The 17,823-nt window shown below is 40.7% G+C and overlaps 1 protein-coding gene across 1 annotated transcript in view; it reads right to left on the bottom strand.

Moving 5' to 3' along the window:
- Window positions 1–17,823, bottom strand: part of HDAC8 (histone deacetylase 8) — a gene marked incomplete in the record, with an annotated part of 1,681,410 nt that overhangs the window by 684,804 nt on the left and 978,783 nt on the right. Inside the window, 1 exon segment of the mRNA XM_044057032.1 lies at window positions 9,600–9,772. Coding sequence (XP_043912967.1) covers window positions 9,600–9,772 — 173 coding nt within the window.

Here is a 17,823-nt window from a genome sequence, read left to right as displayed (position 1 = left end):
AAATGAACAGGCAATGAATAGTTTGAGGTTTGAATAAGGCACAAAACCAACAGCGAGGTACATCGTGGTCTGGGCCTAAGCAAGGAATGCAGTACGAATGAAAATCTTTATGAGCTATTTGCTTTCCACAAGAAATACAATTGTTAACTTTTACTAACATCGATTTAAAGCAAGAAAAAGGTTCCCCAATGGGGTACTTAGCTTAGTTGAAGACTTCGGATCTGAAACTCGAAAACAAAAATTTCAGGAGTCGGCTGACCGGCACTTGCGAACTGCTTCTGCTTTGGGCACTGCACGGCCAGAAAGACTGATGTAATGGCATCGGCTGCACGCTTTATACCCCTGACTACCTGACATCATGGAAGATGAGACAGCAACCGACGTAGGACCCAAGACTTTGATAATCAGGCCAACTGAGGGCTACCTGCAAGCAGATAACCCAAATGTGATGACTGCAACAGTGAAACACGAACATCTGCAGCACCAGGAAAACGTCAGTTTGGGACAAGAATGTAATATAAAAGAACTTGAGTATGACGGAATGTATAAATACTTGGGAACTGATGAGGGATCAGCAATAAAACATGAACAAATGTGATTAAAACTTATTAAGGAATACTTTAGAAGAATTAAATTAATTCTGTAAACAGCGTTGACATCTAGGAACAAAATCCAAGCTATAAATCAATTTGGTCTTCCTGTCCTTACAGTTTTGGAGTGATTGATTAGCCCAAAACATGTTGGATAGATTAGATATTAAAACAAGAAGGATGCTTCATGCCCACTAAATGATCTATAAAAATCAGTGCATACCAAGATTATATATTCCCCGTTCTGAAGGAGGGATGAGCCTCCCTGAAATTGATTACATGTATAGATCTGCAATCGTGGGACTCCACACATCTCCTGACCTCACAAGACCCACGTAGTGAAAGTTTTGAAACTTGAGCAGAATAAATCTAAGATGACTTCTCTGCTTAACCTAGCAGAAGCATATCGGTGTCAAGCAGGAATGGAAATCAAACCAGAAGTAGATAAAAATCAGGCAGCAACTGAATGTGCCAAAACAAAAGAAAGAATATAAGGCGAAGGACCAGGTGGAAAACACAAACATAGTTGCAAGTATAGAAAACTTCTGGAAGAACCTCATGTTGATCAGGAATGAATGCAGGAATGGTTAAGGAGAGGTAAATTTAAACCAAGAGATGAAAGATTAATACTGGTGGCCCAAGATAGTGGGCAACGTACATGCTGGTTTACAAATTCCATTGAACATGTGGGAGAAACAGACAAATGTAGGTTTTGTAAAACAGAATTGCAAGCTGTCGCACACCTCATTGCTGGTTGTGACATACTAATGGCTGATGGACTGTAAACTGAAGGGCATAATAATGTGTCAAGACTGTTGCACTGGGGATTGTGCAAACATTATGGCACTGAATTGGCTGAAAAACACTGGAAACATAAGCCACAAAGCATCATAGAAAATGATGAAGTCTACATCACATGGGATCATCCATTACCAATAGTTAAAAAGATAGATGCTAGAAAACCAGATATAGTGGTCCAAGAAAAGACAAAAATAGCATTGATCATTGAAATCGCCACACCCAGCGACTACGGTGTCCTGTGTACAGAGAGACACAAAGTTATAAAACATCAGGATTTGCAAGCAAAAACGAGGCAATGTGGAAGAAAGATACCCAGATACTTCCAATAGTAGCAGGAGCAACGGGTCGTATAGAAAAGAGTCTACAATCATAATTAAACATGCTACCAATACATGTAATTATGTATGAATTGCAGGAAGTCTCATTACTGGGCACATTGCAGGTGCTGCGAAGAGCACTTTTGGCTGACATCAAGAGTGTGAAACAATACGAAATTTCATGAACTTTAAATCATACTTTGACTTAGGAATGGGGTCCATTCCCATCATGGTAGTAGAAACCCAAAAGATTTGGAGAAATTAAAAAAAAGACAGACCATAACTGAGTCCTTTCATCCACGCAGAAAATATACTGAATGTTACAGTTTTTCAGCAGAATCTACCTCCCAGATGTATATTTAATGATCCTTTCTAGGAACATCATGAGCACTGAAAATTTCTCTGAAATCGTACAAGAATAAGACAAAAATCAGTACAACACAATACATTATTAAAAAAAGCAGTATTAATAACAGGAGAAAATTCCCAAGATGAGGAAAGTACAGTTGTGTAAAATCTTACCATATCAGTAGATGTCCTTCTCTTCACTGTCGCAGTATTCATTATAACAGGGATCCCCTGCCAAGGGTGGCTCGATGTCCATCCAGTATACCAAAGCCTTTAGGTTGCTTTACGGTACACTGTATATCACGTGTATGCTCCTTGCACAGTGTAGGGCATAAAGGTGACGTCCGGATGTACCATCCTCAGAAATGAGAGCCCCAGTAGGAACGCAAGTCCAGGGAGTAGAGAGGCAATCAGTACATCCAGAAGAGAAATGAACCAGGGGGCAGAGGGCAAGAGTGAATACTGCAACAGTGAAGAGAAGCCCATGGTAAGATTTTACACAACTGAACTATGTCTTTCCATTTCACTGCTGTAGTATTCATAACAATAGGGAGCGTGCCAAAGCTCAGGAAGAAGAGAGGGGAGGAGGAAGGACCAGCAGAGCGCTCTAGGAAGCCATGAGGGATGGCCCTAGTAAAACCAGCTCTAGCGCTGGAAATTCCATCCAACTTGTAGTGCTTGGTAAACATATGCCCAGAAGTCTAGGCAGCTGCCTCAAAAAAGAATTAGTGTTCAAACCCTTGAAGAAAAGCACCAGAAGAAGCCACAGCTCTAATAGAAAGAGCCTTAACAGAAGGAAGGCTCTCAAATGAAAGGAATAACAAAAATAGTGGCTTTAGAAATCCAAGAAGAAATAGTTTGCTTGGACACAGCCAATCCTAAGGACCTAGGATGAAAAGAAACAAAGAGCTGATCAGATTTATGAAAAGTCTTAGTCTTATCCAAATAAAATTTGAGTTGTCAGTGTACATGCAATGTGTGCAGCACCTTCCTCACTGGCAAATTGAAGAGAAGGGAAAAAAATTGGGCAAATGAATAGATTGATTAAGAGACAACTCATTCACCACCTTGGGCATAAAAGAAGGATTAGTTTGAAGGGACACCCTGTCCTTATGAAACACCAAGAAAGGATGACAAGCCTTAAGGGCCTGAAGCTCAGACACCTGTCTAGCAAAAGTAAGGGCTAGCAAAAGTACAGCCTTCCAAGAGCAACGTTGCAAGGAAGCTGAGGCTGTAGGCTCAAAAGGAGCCTGAATCAATTTTTCTAAAACAAAATTAAGATCTCAGGGGGGAGGAACAGGCTTCCTGGGAGGCCTAATATGAAGGACACCTTTAAGGAATTGTTTAGCTTCAAATATAGAAGCAAGAGGAGGTGACAAAGGCAGACAAGCAGAAATAGCTGATAAGTGGGTCTTACCAGAAGAACAGGCCAATACAGCACTGAGAAGTTCACACAAATAAGAAACAAAGGAACATCCACAGAAAGTGGATCCATATTATGGGAAAGACACCAAACAGAAAACCTCTTCCACTTGGATAAGTGGGATTTCCTAGTAGTGGGTTTCTTAGACTCTTGCAGGATCCTAAGCATGTCCTCAGAATAAAGCTGTCTATAAGGAATCAAAATCCTATCACTCACAGTGTCAGTTGAAGACTGGACAGATGGGGATGGATGAGAGATCCCTGTCTTGTGTGAGTAGGTCCATCCTGTGAAGTGACTTGTGATGATTGCCCTTGGCTAAATGCAAAAGAAGAGGGAACTAATGCTGTCTTGGCCAGAAGGGTGTCACCAACAAGATTTTGGGAGCATCCTGTTGAATTCTGAACAGGACTTTTGGAATGAAGGGGAGGAAAGGCATAAAAAAAATCCCCTTCCAAGAAAAAGAGAGGGCATCCACCTTCCAAACCAGAGGACTTGGGAATCTGGCACAAAACAGAGGAGGGGAGACAAAAAGATCTATTTGAGGAGTACCTCACTGGTGGACTATGTCCAGAAACATATCCCTGTGAAGCATCCATTCATGGGATTGAGTTATGGAGCTACTCACAGAATCTGCCAAAATGTTTTGATCTGAGGAAATGTTGGCTGCCTAAAGTGTCACTTGATAATGGATAGGAAGTTCTAACACTAGAAGAGATAACAGGCAAAGCAAATAAGACCTTGCCTCCCTCCCCCCCAACAGTACCCTGAGTCAAGAGATCGCGAAGCACCACTTGGAAGAAGGGCAACTACTCCTGAGGGGGATGAAGAATTCCATTAAAAGGGAGAAGAGAGACTTCCAGACCATGAAGTACCCTTGGTGGATAATGGGCAGAATCCAAGAGTCCTGAGTAATCTTGAACCAAACAGAAAGGGACAGGCTAAGAGAAAGAGGAATGTGGCTGAGAACAGGATAGTCAAGTCACCACCTGTTTTGACAGGGAAAGGAGACTTCTGGGGCACAGAAGTCTGGGTAGCTTTAGCAGGGGCCCACGTCCCACCCTTCTTACTCTTGAGGGGAGGGAAAGACTACCTGCAAACAAAGGCTAGCTTAATGGGATAATTTCTCTGAAATTTAAACACGATTTTGTTTCTCCAGTGCCTAAGTTCTTGCAAGGTCTTGCCTTTATCCTGAAGAGATTTAACCAAATCAACAGCAGCTTCACCAAACCAGTATTTGTTGTCCAGAGGAGCATCCATCAACTTAGCCTTAATGTCATCAGGCAAAGGTTGAAGCCAAAGCCAGGAATACCTTATCACAGAACCAAAGGCAGCAGCCCTAGAAGAAGCATCTGCTACATCATAACTACACTTAATAGAGTGCCAATCCACCTGGGAAGAAGTCCCTAACAGGGAAAGAGTAGAAGTCTTCCCTTCAGAGTCCAGAAGATCAGAAATTACCGGACAGGTCTAGGAAAGAAAGGCCAAAATGTACCTGGACATATAGGTCTGATAACTGACAGCCCCAAAGCTAAAGCAGAAGTATAAACCTTACCTAGCCTTTCCATAGCTCTGCTATCTTTATCAGAAGGAAGTAACTTAGTAGAAGGCAGCAACGAGGATGGCTTGTCAGAAGCCACAGACACCACAGAAGGGGTCAACCGAAGGACGCCTATATAGAAATATACAGTCCTCAGGCACCCAGGTTTCTTGGGGGCAGGGGGATGGGAATCAGTAGCCTTAGAGGCCACAGAAAAGGCATCCAACAAAGCAGCCAAAAACACGAAGGACAAAAGAAGGTCTAGGAGAATCTATTTGCAAGAGCTCATAATACCTTTTCTGTACCTCAGAAACCTGTGCACAATCCCATTAAAAAAACTCCAGCATTCTAGAGAGTGCTTACAAAAGAAATTTCCTCAAAAGGAGTGTCAGGAGTAGTAGACTCCTCTTCCCCAGACCCATATTCTAAAGGAGAGGGAATCTGAGATGAGTAAGCAAGGGATTCTTCATCTGAATCCACCTCCTCCTCAGAGGAATCCTGCTCCCTGGTCCTTTTAATAGGAGCAAATGAGCAAGGGGGAGCTAGAACAAAAACTCCCTGAGTAGGTTTCAAAGTCATCAAAGCATTAAACAACCCCTGAGTGAAATTCTGCCATTCACTCTACAACCCTTAGGAGCTGGAGAAACATGTTTAGTCTTCTGCTTTTTCTTCAAGGGTATGTCTGCTTTATACAACTTAGAACACTCAGACTCCCAGATGTCATTCAATAGCAATAGTCAGGACTACTACTTTGACCAAAATTTAAGGAACACCCCTAGGCCCCTCGGAAAAAATCAACCATGGTTCACCCTGAACATCTGAAGCATATGTCTGCAAGGCCTCCATGGATGTGCTTAAGGTTGCATCCTTGCCAGGCTCTAAAATGGTTAAGGCAAAAGACACCAAAGGTGGATCCAGGCAATCCTCTGGGATTTTATTTGCCTTGGAAGAGACATCTAACGGAGGGTTAACAGCAGAAGAATCTGGCCTAGATTTCTTGGCCACTTTCTTCACTGATGGCTGACCCTTGGAGCGGGAAGTTCCTTCCACTGTGTCTTTAGCTAAAAGCTTAAGACATTGATTTGCCAAATACAAGGCCAAAAAAGATAGCTGACTACAGAGGGTCTTAGGAACAAAGCCCTGACAAATTGAACAGAATGTATAGTTGTGGGAAGCTCTGAGACAAAACAAGCACTGCTTGTGACAGTCTTTATGGGGAATCTGTCTCCCAAGCTGGCACTTACCCTTCTTAGACAACATGAAAACCCACAAGCAACAAAAACAAAGGGAAAAGGTAAGGTACAAAAACCTCAATAGAACACTTATCTGACATGGCTTGGTGAACCAGCAACAGGTGTTCAGACTGATGATCAAGAGATGGCGTTCAAACTGGTGGCAAAAAAGCTCTAAGGATGGTACATCTGGACGTCACCTTTATGCCCTATGCTACACAAGGAGCATACATGTGACGTATGTGTACTTTAAAGCAACCTAAAGGCTTTGGTATACTGGCCAGACATCAGAGAGCCTTTGGGCAGGGTATCCCTGAACACTGCAACAGTGAAATGGATGAACATCATACAACAATGCTCTGGAGCATCTGGATAAATCAAATGGATGGAATGTCAATTCGCCTTGCAGGAAAAGAGAAAGAAAACTGTGCAGGCTGCTCTCCCTTTTCTACTGAGCACCTGATTGATATCTTCTAGACAAGCCCTGCTTTAGGGATGTCCAAAGCTCTGAAAGTCAGACTGAATGAACAGATGTATATCTCCAGTTTCCAAGCAAACAATGAGTGATACTGCAGTAGTGTTCCTTAAAAAAAATCAGTCATTAATCACACAAGAAAATCTGGCAGTACACAAAACACAGCAATGCATAAATAATTGATCCTTAAAGCCAAGAAAACATTTGTTCCAGAAAATCACTCATGCTTATATCTTTTAAATTTATATCAAGTGCTGAATTCCTCCCTTTTGACACAATAACTTATGCCATGGTATGTCCGAGGCCCATCAGTAACACACACTGCATTCATTAAAAAAAAAAAAATTGTACTACACATCCTTCTCGTCCTTCCCAATATAACTTCTACTAAAAAGTAGCCATAGAATAAACATTTTGTTTTCAAAAGAGTAGGACCAAACTGCTTACTCCAGAAAGTGAATGAGGACTGCTGCAATCTAAACCCAGTGGAGCTGGGCTATGAACATGTTATATATCTGTAGCCAATCACATCCTCTAGGCTTCATCTCATTAACGATCATGATGAATGCTAGCCAGCAAGCTATGCTTAGGGTGGTTTGCATTACCAAATCAGATACCATGAAGAAAGGAACAAATAAAATGCAGTAAATGTAGCATGCTGATTACTTCAGTTAACTGATGGAGGAAAACCTTGTTATTTACCTCACTGATGTCAAAGAGGTGTATAAAAAGTTTTCTTATGTGTGGCTATCAATGTTTTTATACTCTGGTCTGGTGATACAGCATAAGCAGCTGCCACTACAGAACAGCAGTAAGAAGCTAAAAACAGATTTGAAAGCTGTAAAGCACTTCTCACTGTCCTACAATAAAAGGCTTTTGAAACTGTACAACACTTTGCACTTCTACCTTTTTTCCTGTAACTAAGCAGTACATTGTAGCAGACGCAACTCCATATACTACAAATAATTATGACTGGGGGGTCTCTGATCATAAACTTAAAACTCTTTTTGATGAGGAAGGTTTCAGGATGACTTTCTCAATATGCATGCATTGAACAAACAACCAAGTTCATTATGATGGGAGATATTATCGTAGTCCTCTACATTACCATATGCTTTGTTTCGTAATTCTACACAAAGTCTCCAACATCTTAATCACTTCTATAGGCTTTCTGCAAAATCCCAAGTTTCCTCATCTGCTACTGAACTTTACTTGACTGGCTATGTTCTTCTCAAATTTAGTTGCCACTACTAATCCGTGTAATTCGCAACACTTTTAGCCATTTGTTTAAAAATGTTTTGTACACTCATACAGTATCATCATCCCTCACTGTTCCAAAACAACTGACTGCTATTTTACTGCATCTCTTTATCTCTATATTCTCCACAACATATAAAGATGTTGATGATGACAAATTATGGCTAACAAGAGTCCATCAGAAGATTACAGCTGTGGCATTTGTACCAGACCATTTACTTACTTACTGCTGTGTCATTTGTACCAGGCAACCGTTAACAGTCTCATGTCATATGCAATATTAGTATGTCAAATGATGAATCAAAAATGCTCTCCACTCTCTCTGAAATATTTTTTAGTCCTTCATGAGTCATCCCACGTATTTCCATTCATATCCCTCTTTGCCTACTGTGTCAATTCTATTATTACTTCATCCCTCTCATCCCCATAACATAAATCCAGTTTCTATTCCTCTTACTTTCTGTTACCTCAAGTGTCTAGTGGCAGGTTTATGGTGTTTTTCATTATAATACAGCTCCTTTACCCTTTGCATTACATGCTGCTCATTGGCCTAATCTTGCCATTCAGCATAATCATCAGAAGTCAGAAAGGATACAGCACTCCATATGCATTCTCATTAGTGCCGCCTTGTAAAACAAAAACAGCCTCAGCATCTTTGCAGCATTCACTCCCTGATCTGTAGGCACCAGCATCAAGTATGACCTCACCAAAAACCTTTCAAAGCTGCATGACTCAACATAAGGGATAACTTTAATCCCTAAAATCTTTTTCTGTAAAAGAACCACTTCTAGCATATGTTTTCTCTGGTTTCTCCCAAGAAAGACAACAGTTTGCATTACATCCCACATCATCTATTTCCTCACCTTGCTCACATTTAAAAGTCTAGGTCATCAGTATCTTACCTGAATGCTAACAGATGTCCTGAACAGTCCGAATTGTTTACTCACCCCTATTTTCCTGCCCATTCACTGTTCTTAAAATTAACTGTGTTGTATTCCTCAGCTAGTATTCCCTCCTAAAGGATCACCCTAAGTTCAGCATTTCCTAGAGTTCAAAATTTGAGGGCATCTCGTTTAAGTTGGACAGCTACCATTGAGGTTTACCATGAACCACAGGAACATAATTTCCGTTAGTTGAAAGTGTGCATTACCTGCTACCACAAATCATACAGCGTTCTGTGAATGCCAACAAAACATAAAAAAAAATCATCACAGTTTATAACCAGCACTACTATATTTTGTTTACTTAGTGCAAACACTGTTCAACAACCCTACTGTGCATTTACAAAGGAATGTACACAATTCCTAGTGAAAACAATCCTACAAAACATGTATTCAAAGATAATGCAAGTTTGAGGCTGCACTCTACAACTGTAAATTCTATCCTTCCAGTCTTCCATTCTCTCCTTTAAGGTTAATATGGTAGATTCTGGTATTTATAGTAAAAAATGAACATTCTCAAAGCATGCAATAATCTAATAAATATACAAATACAGTGAAAAACAATCTACAAAGGTTCAACTGACAATGAAATCAGATCCACACTTGACTGCAAGACATTAAATATGCATATTGAAGAGAGGTTCTTGACAGGTAAATCAATGATTCTGCAGCACTCACCTCCTCCCAGTATAAGTGTGGGGAGTTCCCAGTGTAGAACGTACTTCAGGCATTTGGCTATGCCTACAGGTGTCATATTGAAACAACACATTGGATCTCCTGCCAAGGTGTCAGCACCCAGTTGTAACACAACAGCCTCTGGGTTAAATGCTGTGCACACCTCCTTCAATATACTAAGGGGAATCAAAATAAAATTATGAAAGATAAAAAAAATAAGCACACTTTTACAAGATTTTTTTAAATACATATATAGTAAACTTTAATAGAGCAGACAGAACAGCCTTCACAAAAACAATTACCATAATGCTGGATCCTTTCATCATAGTAAGTCTAATACAAATGACAGGTTAGATCTGGCCTAACTGCTTTAACACTCCAATCCTAGACTTGAGCTCCTTCTATAGTTTCTCCTCCCATATTCTTCCTCGGTACCAAGTTTTCTCAGATCGAGTTTTGTGTCTAACAGCGGTCATGACACCTAGAAGAATGAATGAGGTGGGCAGTACAGCTTCCAAATTATCTGCCAGGTCATCTGAATATGCAAATTTGAACAAAGATGGAGGGAAGGCAGTGGTAACAGACTGATTAGAATGAAAATTCCAAAGTTATTGTTATGTACGTACTTTCCATATCCTATTTATCCCTCCATCTGAAACAACTGATGGGTCATAATCCCAAGCTACTTGTAATCTTGGGTGGCATCATGACAGAATAACCTTTAAGACTGTTACCCAAAGGTTGCCCTGGTTCTGGATAAGATATATATGTTTGTTAAAGATCTGAGCCATAGACCAAGTTGCTTCAGCACAACTTTCATCCACAGTGGAATTTCTGAAAAAGGCAGTTAAATTAGCAACTGACCTTGCAGAATGAGTTCTGGCTTAACAGGTAGAAATTTGTTCTATGAAGTGTATATAAAAGAAATGCAATCAGATAACCATCTGGGCAAAGTAACCTTGGATGCTTTTGTCCCAGTCTATTTGGATAACGGAATGTTTTTTCCTGCAAGTTTTTGCCCTATGAAGACAGGATCTCAATTGCCTATAAATGTCTGGATGCGATGAATATACACCCAGTTAGTACGATTCAGGAAGAGAACGGCCAAAAATAATAGGTTACTTCAACTTACTCTTAGATGTAACCTTTTGGAGAAAGGAAGGATTAGTATGGACAGCACACTGTGTTTATAGAAAATTAAACAAGGAGTGGAAGGCAAGGCTTGTAGCTGTAAAACTCTTGCAACTGCCACCAAAATACGGTTTTCCAGGACAGAAATTTTAGCTGTACTGAGACTGGTTCAGAAGGAGATTTTGTCAAGGTTTCTAAAACAAAACTGAGGTCACAAGGAGGAACCAGATTTTTAATAGGAGATTGTAAAAGAAGGGTTCCTTTTAGAAAAGCCTTACCCAATTTGTAGGAAAGCCAAGGAAAAGGAGTCAATACTATTATGGAAACTGGATATAGAAGCCAACTGAAACAACACAGTGGTGTAACTGGGACCTTTGTCAAGCAAGCCAAAAAGAAACTGAAGGATTTCAAGAAATGATGCTGAAGGAATCAATGCCCTATTTTGCTGCAGAAAAGGAGAAACATTTCCATTTACTCTTGTTCACTCTGAGTGAATTATTTTTGAGATGCAGAGACGATGCGAATCACACACTCAGACAAGGAAGGGTGTTTCGTCACTACTGGAACTGTAGAAACCAAGCAGTCGATTTTGGGTTACATAAGTTCAGGTGAAGCTGATTGGATGAATGTGATGTCAGATCTGGGAATCTAGAAGTCATGGGTGCTTCAAGTGAGACCTGAGCAACAAACTAAATTTGCCATAGCCAACATGGGACAATGAGGATTACAGTGGCTTTGCATGCTGCAGTTTTCTTTAAAAACCTGGCCATTAGAGGTGGGAGGAGGCATAAAGGAGTACAGTGAACCACTGTCTGACCAGGGCATCTCAGGGACTCCCCCTCCAGGGGGATCAGGGTGAAGTAGCTGGTGCACTTAATGCTGGATGGGGATGTGAAAAGATCACAGCAATGTCAGGTCCCAGCAGCAGAACATCTGATTGTGCCACATTTGTTTGACAGACAAATGGCTTTCCCCAAATGTGCATTATGATCAGAAAATTATGTAAAGCTATCGCTCACTGTGCAGCCTTCATGGCCTCTTGATCTGGTTCCTCCTTGCTTGTAAAAGTACTATACAAGTGATATAATGTCTGAATGACTGGGAATCCCCCCTAGAGGTAAAAGGTCCTGGCATTCCTACAATGCTAGGAGGACCATTCTCATCTCCAGGACATTTAAGCCAGGAATAGTCCCTGTCTGATTCTAAGTCCATGCCCCCCCCCATACCCCAGGGAGGAGGTTCCACCACTGATCACAGTCCATGGAAGAGAAAGGAAAAAAAAAAAGTCTTCCTGCTGAAATAGTGGAACAGGAAAGCCACCAATGAGCCTTGCACAACTTGAATTATGATTATGGGAACCACAGGGTAGTATAAGAACTGAGACCACTGGACTCCAAGTTGCTACTGTTGAATTTGCATGTAGAAGTGTGGCAGGGGAACCAGAATTAGAGTTGAGGCCATCCGCTCATGTACATGATGTACAAATTGTGCTGGTGGAGATGAGTGGTCCAGGCGATCTTACGTTACTCTATCTGGAGGGAGGTTGACTGTGCAATCTGAAGCATACAGATGGCATTAAATAAACAGAGTGGACTGTGCCAGATGAATATTTAATTTTCTTAGTTTAACACAACACCTAAGGATAAGCCTAGCTGTAGCAAGTAGTCTCTGGTTTTGTGTAGTTTCTTTAGTTGCAGCAATGAGGAGCCAGTTATCCAAATACAGGAACACGCACCAACACTACTGCCATGCACTTGATGAACTCACAAAGGGCTGAGATGAGACCAAAAGGCAGAGCTCTGAATTGATAATTGGCTCCTAGCCAGAAATGCAGAAATCTACTGGATGTTTTTGTTATCCTGATGTAAAGGTAAACACCCTGGAGATTTACATAGCACATCCAGTCATTTGCTTATAAAGCAGGACAAAATCAATTACACTATGACATCTTGGCATCCTACAGATTACCAAAAAGTGACCCATGTCTGCCATACAAGGCATCCTTCGACCTGTAACAGATGGATTTACTGTACATGAGCAAGTCAATTGGTATCAGAAAAACTTGTCTAGGGATCTAAACCTTTTTTGCAATGGTCTGAGGGACAGGAATATTTCACAGAGGATACCGCTGCTATGAAACAGAATCCCTATCTACATAAAGCAAAATTCATCCCATTCCATTTTCAAATCTAACTTAGAGCTATGGATATGAAACAGCAAACTTAACCCATGACTGCCCCCCTGTACTACTAATAGACAGATGCAGTTCCTAAACGCTTTGCCCCACACACACGTCTCCTCAAGTTATCTACGGTATGATACCTTTGGGATAAATTTTCGATCAAGACTAGATCACATAAATCTTTGGAATGCCTTTAAAGCTATTTAGGATGGTGAAAAAAAATAGATACAATAGTGGGTGTTTTAGTAAGACAGGTCAAATAACTAAACTGCACATGTCTTCCTGTAAACGATGATTATCAATAACACAACTTTCTCAGAATATCTAGTTTCCAGAGAACAAAATTAGAAAAATATCCTTCACTCGACAAACTTTCTCTCAGACCTTCTAGCCGCTGGGCCACAATGTTAAAACAGACCACAAGACCTCGAAACAAAAAAAAAAAACGTATCAGCCATTCCCAGATAAGCTTCCTTGTTTTAGATGAAATAAAAATCACACGTTATAGAGAGTCTCTCTCTTCCTTAAGAGTTTAAGCTTTGTATTCAGCTTTGCACAAAATGCATATGAAAGTTTTAACGCATTTCCTGTTGCCAAGCATTAAAAGAGGATACAAGATTGTGAAATGCATCAAAATAATGCATTGTGACCCACTTTGCATCTCATTTTAAACACAGCACAAGACCAAGGACTCATCACATTATTTGTACATTCTCTGATTGCTCACTTAACCCATTTCAAGACTGCGTGGGAGCCAAAGCCTAGCCCAGCCCTCAGTGGCTGCACAACAAAGAAACTAATGTTGCACAGGTCACCAGCTTACTACAGGATGCATTCACGCATTCTCACAGGCAATTTTTATTGATTTTAAATGCACCTATTCCGTGCCTTTGTGAGATAGGGGGAAATTGAAGCACTCACAAAAAACTCCTTGTGGACAAAGTGAAAACATGCAGACTCTACGTAGAAATCAACCCAGACGGAAACAATTCCAAAACCAATCACTGTGAATTAGCAATATTATCCGCTGCACCATCATGTCAATTATTACCACATTGCTGTAGCAGTGTTACTGCTGCTTCTAATGCCACATCACCTTTTGAAGATACAAGCATACATTTTTTAAATAAAACTAAACAGTTCTGTGGACCACTTTCAACAAACGTTTACATCTGAAACCCAGGGGTAACTACTTCATAATACGGTTCCCATGCACATACCTGTGAATACACAAATGCATGTGTGTACAAAAATAAACCAGCTTTGTTACAGGCTGAGAAGCAGCATGGCTAGTTAGGGCCAACACAACTTGCTGTTAAAGTAAAAATGTGATATGCAGTTTAATACCATTTTTAATGTGCTTGCAATCATTATAAAAATGGGTATACATAGTTATCACGTCCACAGAAGAATGAAGGTCAAAAATTCAGTGCCACAAGCCGCACAACTGAGGGAATTCGGAAGATACCAAAAATGTAGTATGCTAACGAATGCACACACTGACTTACCTATGAAAACCACTTTCCCCTAATGTTTCTGACATAAGTCTGAGAAACATGGAACCGTCCTTGCTGCAACCAGACAAATGAAATGTGTTTAAAACCAAGAAAAAAAAAAAGAAACAGTGACTCATCTGTCTCTTCACCTTCTGTGAAGCAACTTCCACACATCAGCAAAAGCAGTTTTGAAGTTCACTGAAATGTGTAGCAGTTTTAGTGTATCTGGTTGCAGTGATGTCATGATTTGTCCTAGATGATATAAAATTCATTAAGTCCCAATTTACATGGAGTCAAGTGACAGAGATAATGACATTTACTAGGTGGTGTTTTCCCCTTTCTTCTAAGTTGTGTACCATGGAGTCCTGTTATGCAAGTTTGGGAGGTGAGGGGGTGCAGTGCCAACTACCCGAACATCCACCTTTTGGTTAAATGTAGGAAAACCGCAAGCTTAACTCACAGTTTCAATAAATTCAGTACGTGACCACTTCACTCTCAATATTTCATTATAAATCTAAAGCAACTGTAATAGAAATGTGTACAGTGTAGTGAGTACTTACCTTGACAGTAGATTTTTGAGAGAAGTATTAGCATTTTATCATCACACCAGGGTATTTCTACTTCCTCAGTACACTAAATCAGAAAAAAAAATTGCCCTGCTAAATCCACAGCTGTTCTTGACTCTACATTGGTCATACAGTTCAGAGTACTGATACAAGTTATAAGCCAGTTATTTCAAAGCTTGCATAGGTTTGAACCATTTACAGTTATTCAAGTGAAGAACTTGCCTCAGCTCGATAAGAAGGGTCATTTTCAAATAGCTCAAATTAATGTGTGGCTACTATCCTATATAATATGAAAGTATAAGAAAACAATGCATTTTTACTTAAATACTTCTTAAACTCAACTTATAACTATAAATAGTAAAAGGCAGCATTATGGAATCTTCCATAACAACTATAAAATTGTGAGGTCAAAATTCCCACAAGCTAAACGCTGAATTTACACACAACAATGAAAAGAGATCTTGATCCACCAATCATCCTCTGATGTATGACAACAATGAACTTTATATAAGAAAATGAATCCACAAAATACAGATCTCAAAAGCAAGACTATTGGGATATGGAGTGCACATCACACAGGAAAAGTAACCTTAAACTGTATTCTTTCTCCTCCAAGCATCTTTCTCCACAGTGATGAAGGAATGCCCAGTAGCTACACTGTCGCATCTCATCCACAGTTCTTTTCTAACTGTGCTGCAAGCAAAATACCAGGTATACACAGTCTAACCCTCCCATGACCATTCATATTGACCTTTGCCATGCCTCCACTACATTTTGAATAAGTAGAATAACAGTGCACATTAAGTAACTGACATTCCAAAATGTGACATAAAACAGCAGCATCAATTATGCATTCTGGGCTTGGAGTAAGCATCCTCATTGGTCTTTTACATCTTTTTAAAGATTTTTTTTCAAGTTTTTAGCATCTGGTATTTAAGCCCTGCATTTGAGCAGGTTTCTGCTTGTTTGTGCGTCATGCAGCACCGAGCACTGCCGTGCAGTTGTGCACCAAAGCTAGACAGTTAAATGAACAATTTTTCCCTAAACCCAGGCAGAAATATCGATCCACTGAGCTCCTCTGTGATCTTATCTAGTGACAACAGCCTTCAACCTAGCATTATGGACAGTTGGACTACCCTTGTTTCTCCTGACAACCTGACTGTTGACTTGAGTCTCTTGAGGCAGTGTAGCAATTGCCTCATGTACACACACAACCCTCTACTAATAATGCACTCTAGTACAGAGTGCAACAGATGTATTTACACCAAGAATCTAGAATCTATGCTCTCTCTCACTCAAAATAGTAACACGAAGAAGGTTATCAACTCATCCACTCCTACATATGCTCGTAGTACCACTACTCATACACACACTATGCATCAAACATATAAATCCACATATGCGGAGAGTCTCTCAAAAAACTTACAGAAACACCAGAGACCTCCAAAACACAAGACTGCTACAAGTAACCAAGTCCCCACAGCACCCAAGACACAAAGTAACACTAGTGTCACACCCAACAGGCCAGTAAGGTGCAACTCTTGAAAAACAAATGTTCTTGTCATTGGAGACTCAATAGTGAGTAACATGATGTCCCACTCACCAGGCTGGACAAGGAGAAAGTCACGGTCAGCTGCCTGTCTGGTGCCAGAATTCATCAGATTACACATATACTTGGGTCTCTCAGCAGCATGTACCGTTATGACTCTGTCATACTTCATGTTGGTATGAATGACCTGAGACATACCTCACTGGACTATATGAAGAGAGACATGGTTGAGCTCTCTGAGTATGTGTCCCAGGCAGGTATGTCCCTAGCCTTGAGTAGCATACTACCCTCACCTAGAATGACGCCACAGTATAAAACAAAAAATGATTTATTTCAATAACTGGTTCAGTTTTTGGCATCATTCAAAGGGGATCCAGTTCCTGTCAGCATGGAAAGCCATGGTCGACGAACCTTGCTGCTTTGCCAGAGATGGCTTTTGCACCTGGCACTGCTAGGCTTTTGGCTGATGGCAAAGGCTTGTGCCACCCCCCCATAGTGCCTTTTTAGACAGGTCTTGAAAACAAAACTACCAACATGAAATTTACCAATCAGAACAAAACATGAATCATGCTGCTAAATGTTAGGAGCTTAAACAAAAAACTGCACTCCCTTGAAGTACTTCTATCACTAGAAGATGTAGGTGTCTGTACAGTCACAGAAACCTGGTTCCGAACCACAAAAGGAGGGGGAGTTTCCATATTTATCAAGGATATCCACATCTCCAGGTTAGTGGCATTGCACGAAGTATTGGAGACCATCCATGTGCAACTAACAGTGGGCAAGACTGCTTTTCAGTTTATAGCATCCTACAGACCACCCTCTCAAAGTCAGGAATCCCATTTGGCTTTCCTGAAAACATTGGAGAACATGAAGATTTCTCCGAACACCATTATATTGGGCGACTTCAACTACCCAAACATTGACTGGAAGCACTACTCAAGCCCCAGCACCTTAGCCCAAAGATTCCTGGAAATTATAAACTCAAATGCTATGGAACAACTAGTCACCACTCCCACAAGAGGGACAACATACTAGACCTGATCATTACCAACATGGGGACTCTATGCTCCACACCAGAAGTATATCCCTCATTGGTAAGATCAGACCATAAATTAATTTCACTGGATGTCCACATCCCGACCCCACCCCCAGCCCAGAAAACCACAGTGAAAAACTTCTCAAAAGCGAACTTCTCACTTCTCAAAACCAAAGTGGAATCCTTCAAGGCCCCAGGACCAGTGGAAACTACAGCCCAAACTGCAGAATCCTATATAAATGCATTCTACGGACATCTCCAGGAATG

The sequence above is a fragment of the Protopterus annectens genome, chromosome 15.part0, assembly GCF_019279795.1.
Source record: "Protopterus annectens isolate FY-2018-M chromosome 15.part0, PAN1.0, whole genome shotgun sequence".
Taxonomy (NCBI): Eukaryota; Metazoa; Chordata; order Ceratodontiformes; family Protopteridae; genus Protopterus; species Protopterus annectens.
This window is presented reverse-complemented; position numbering and strand designations above follow the sequence as displayed.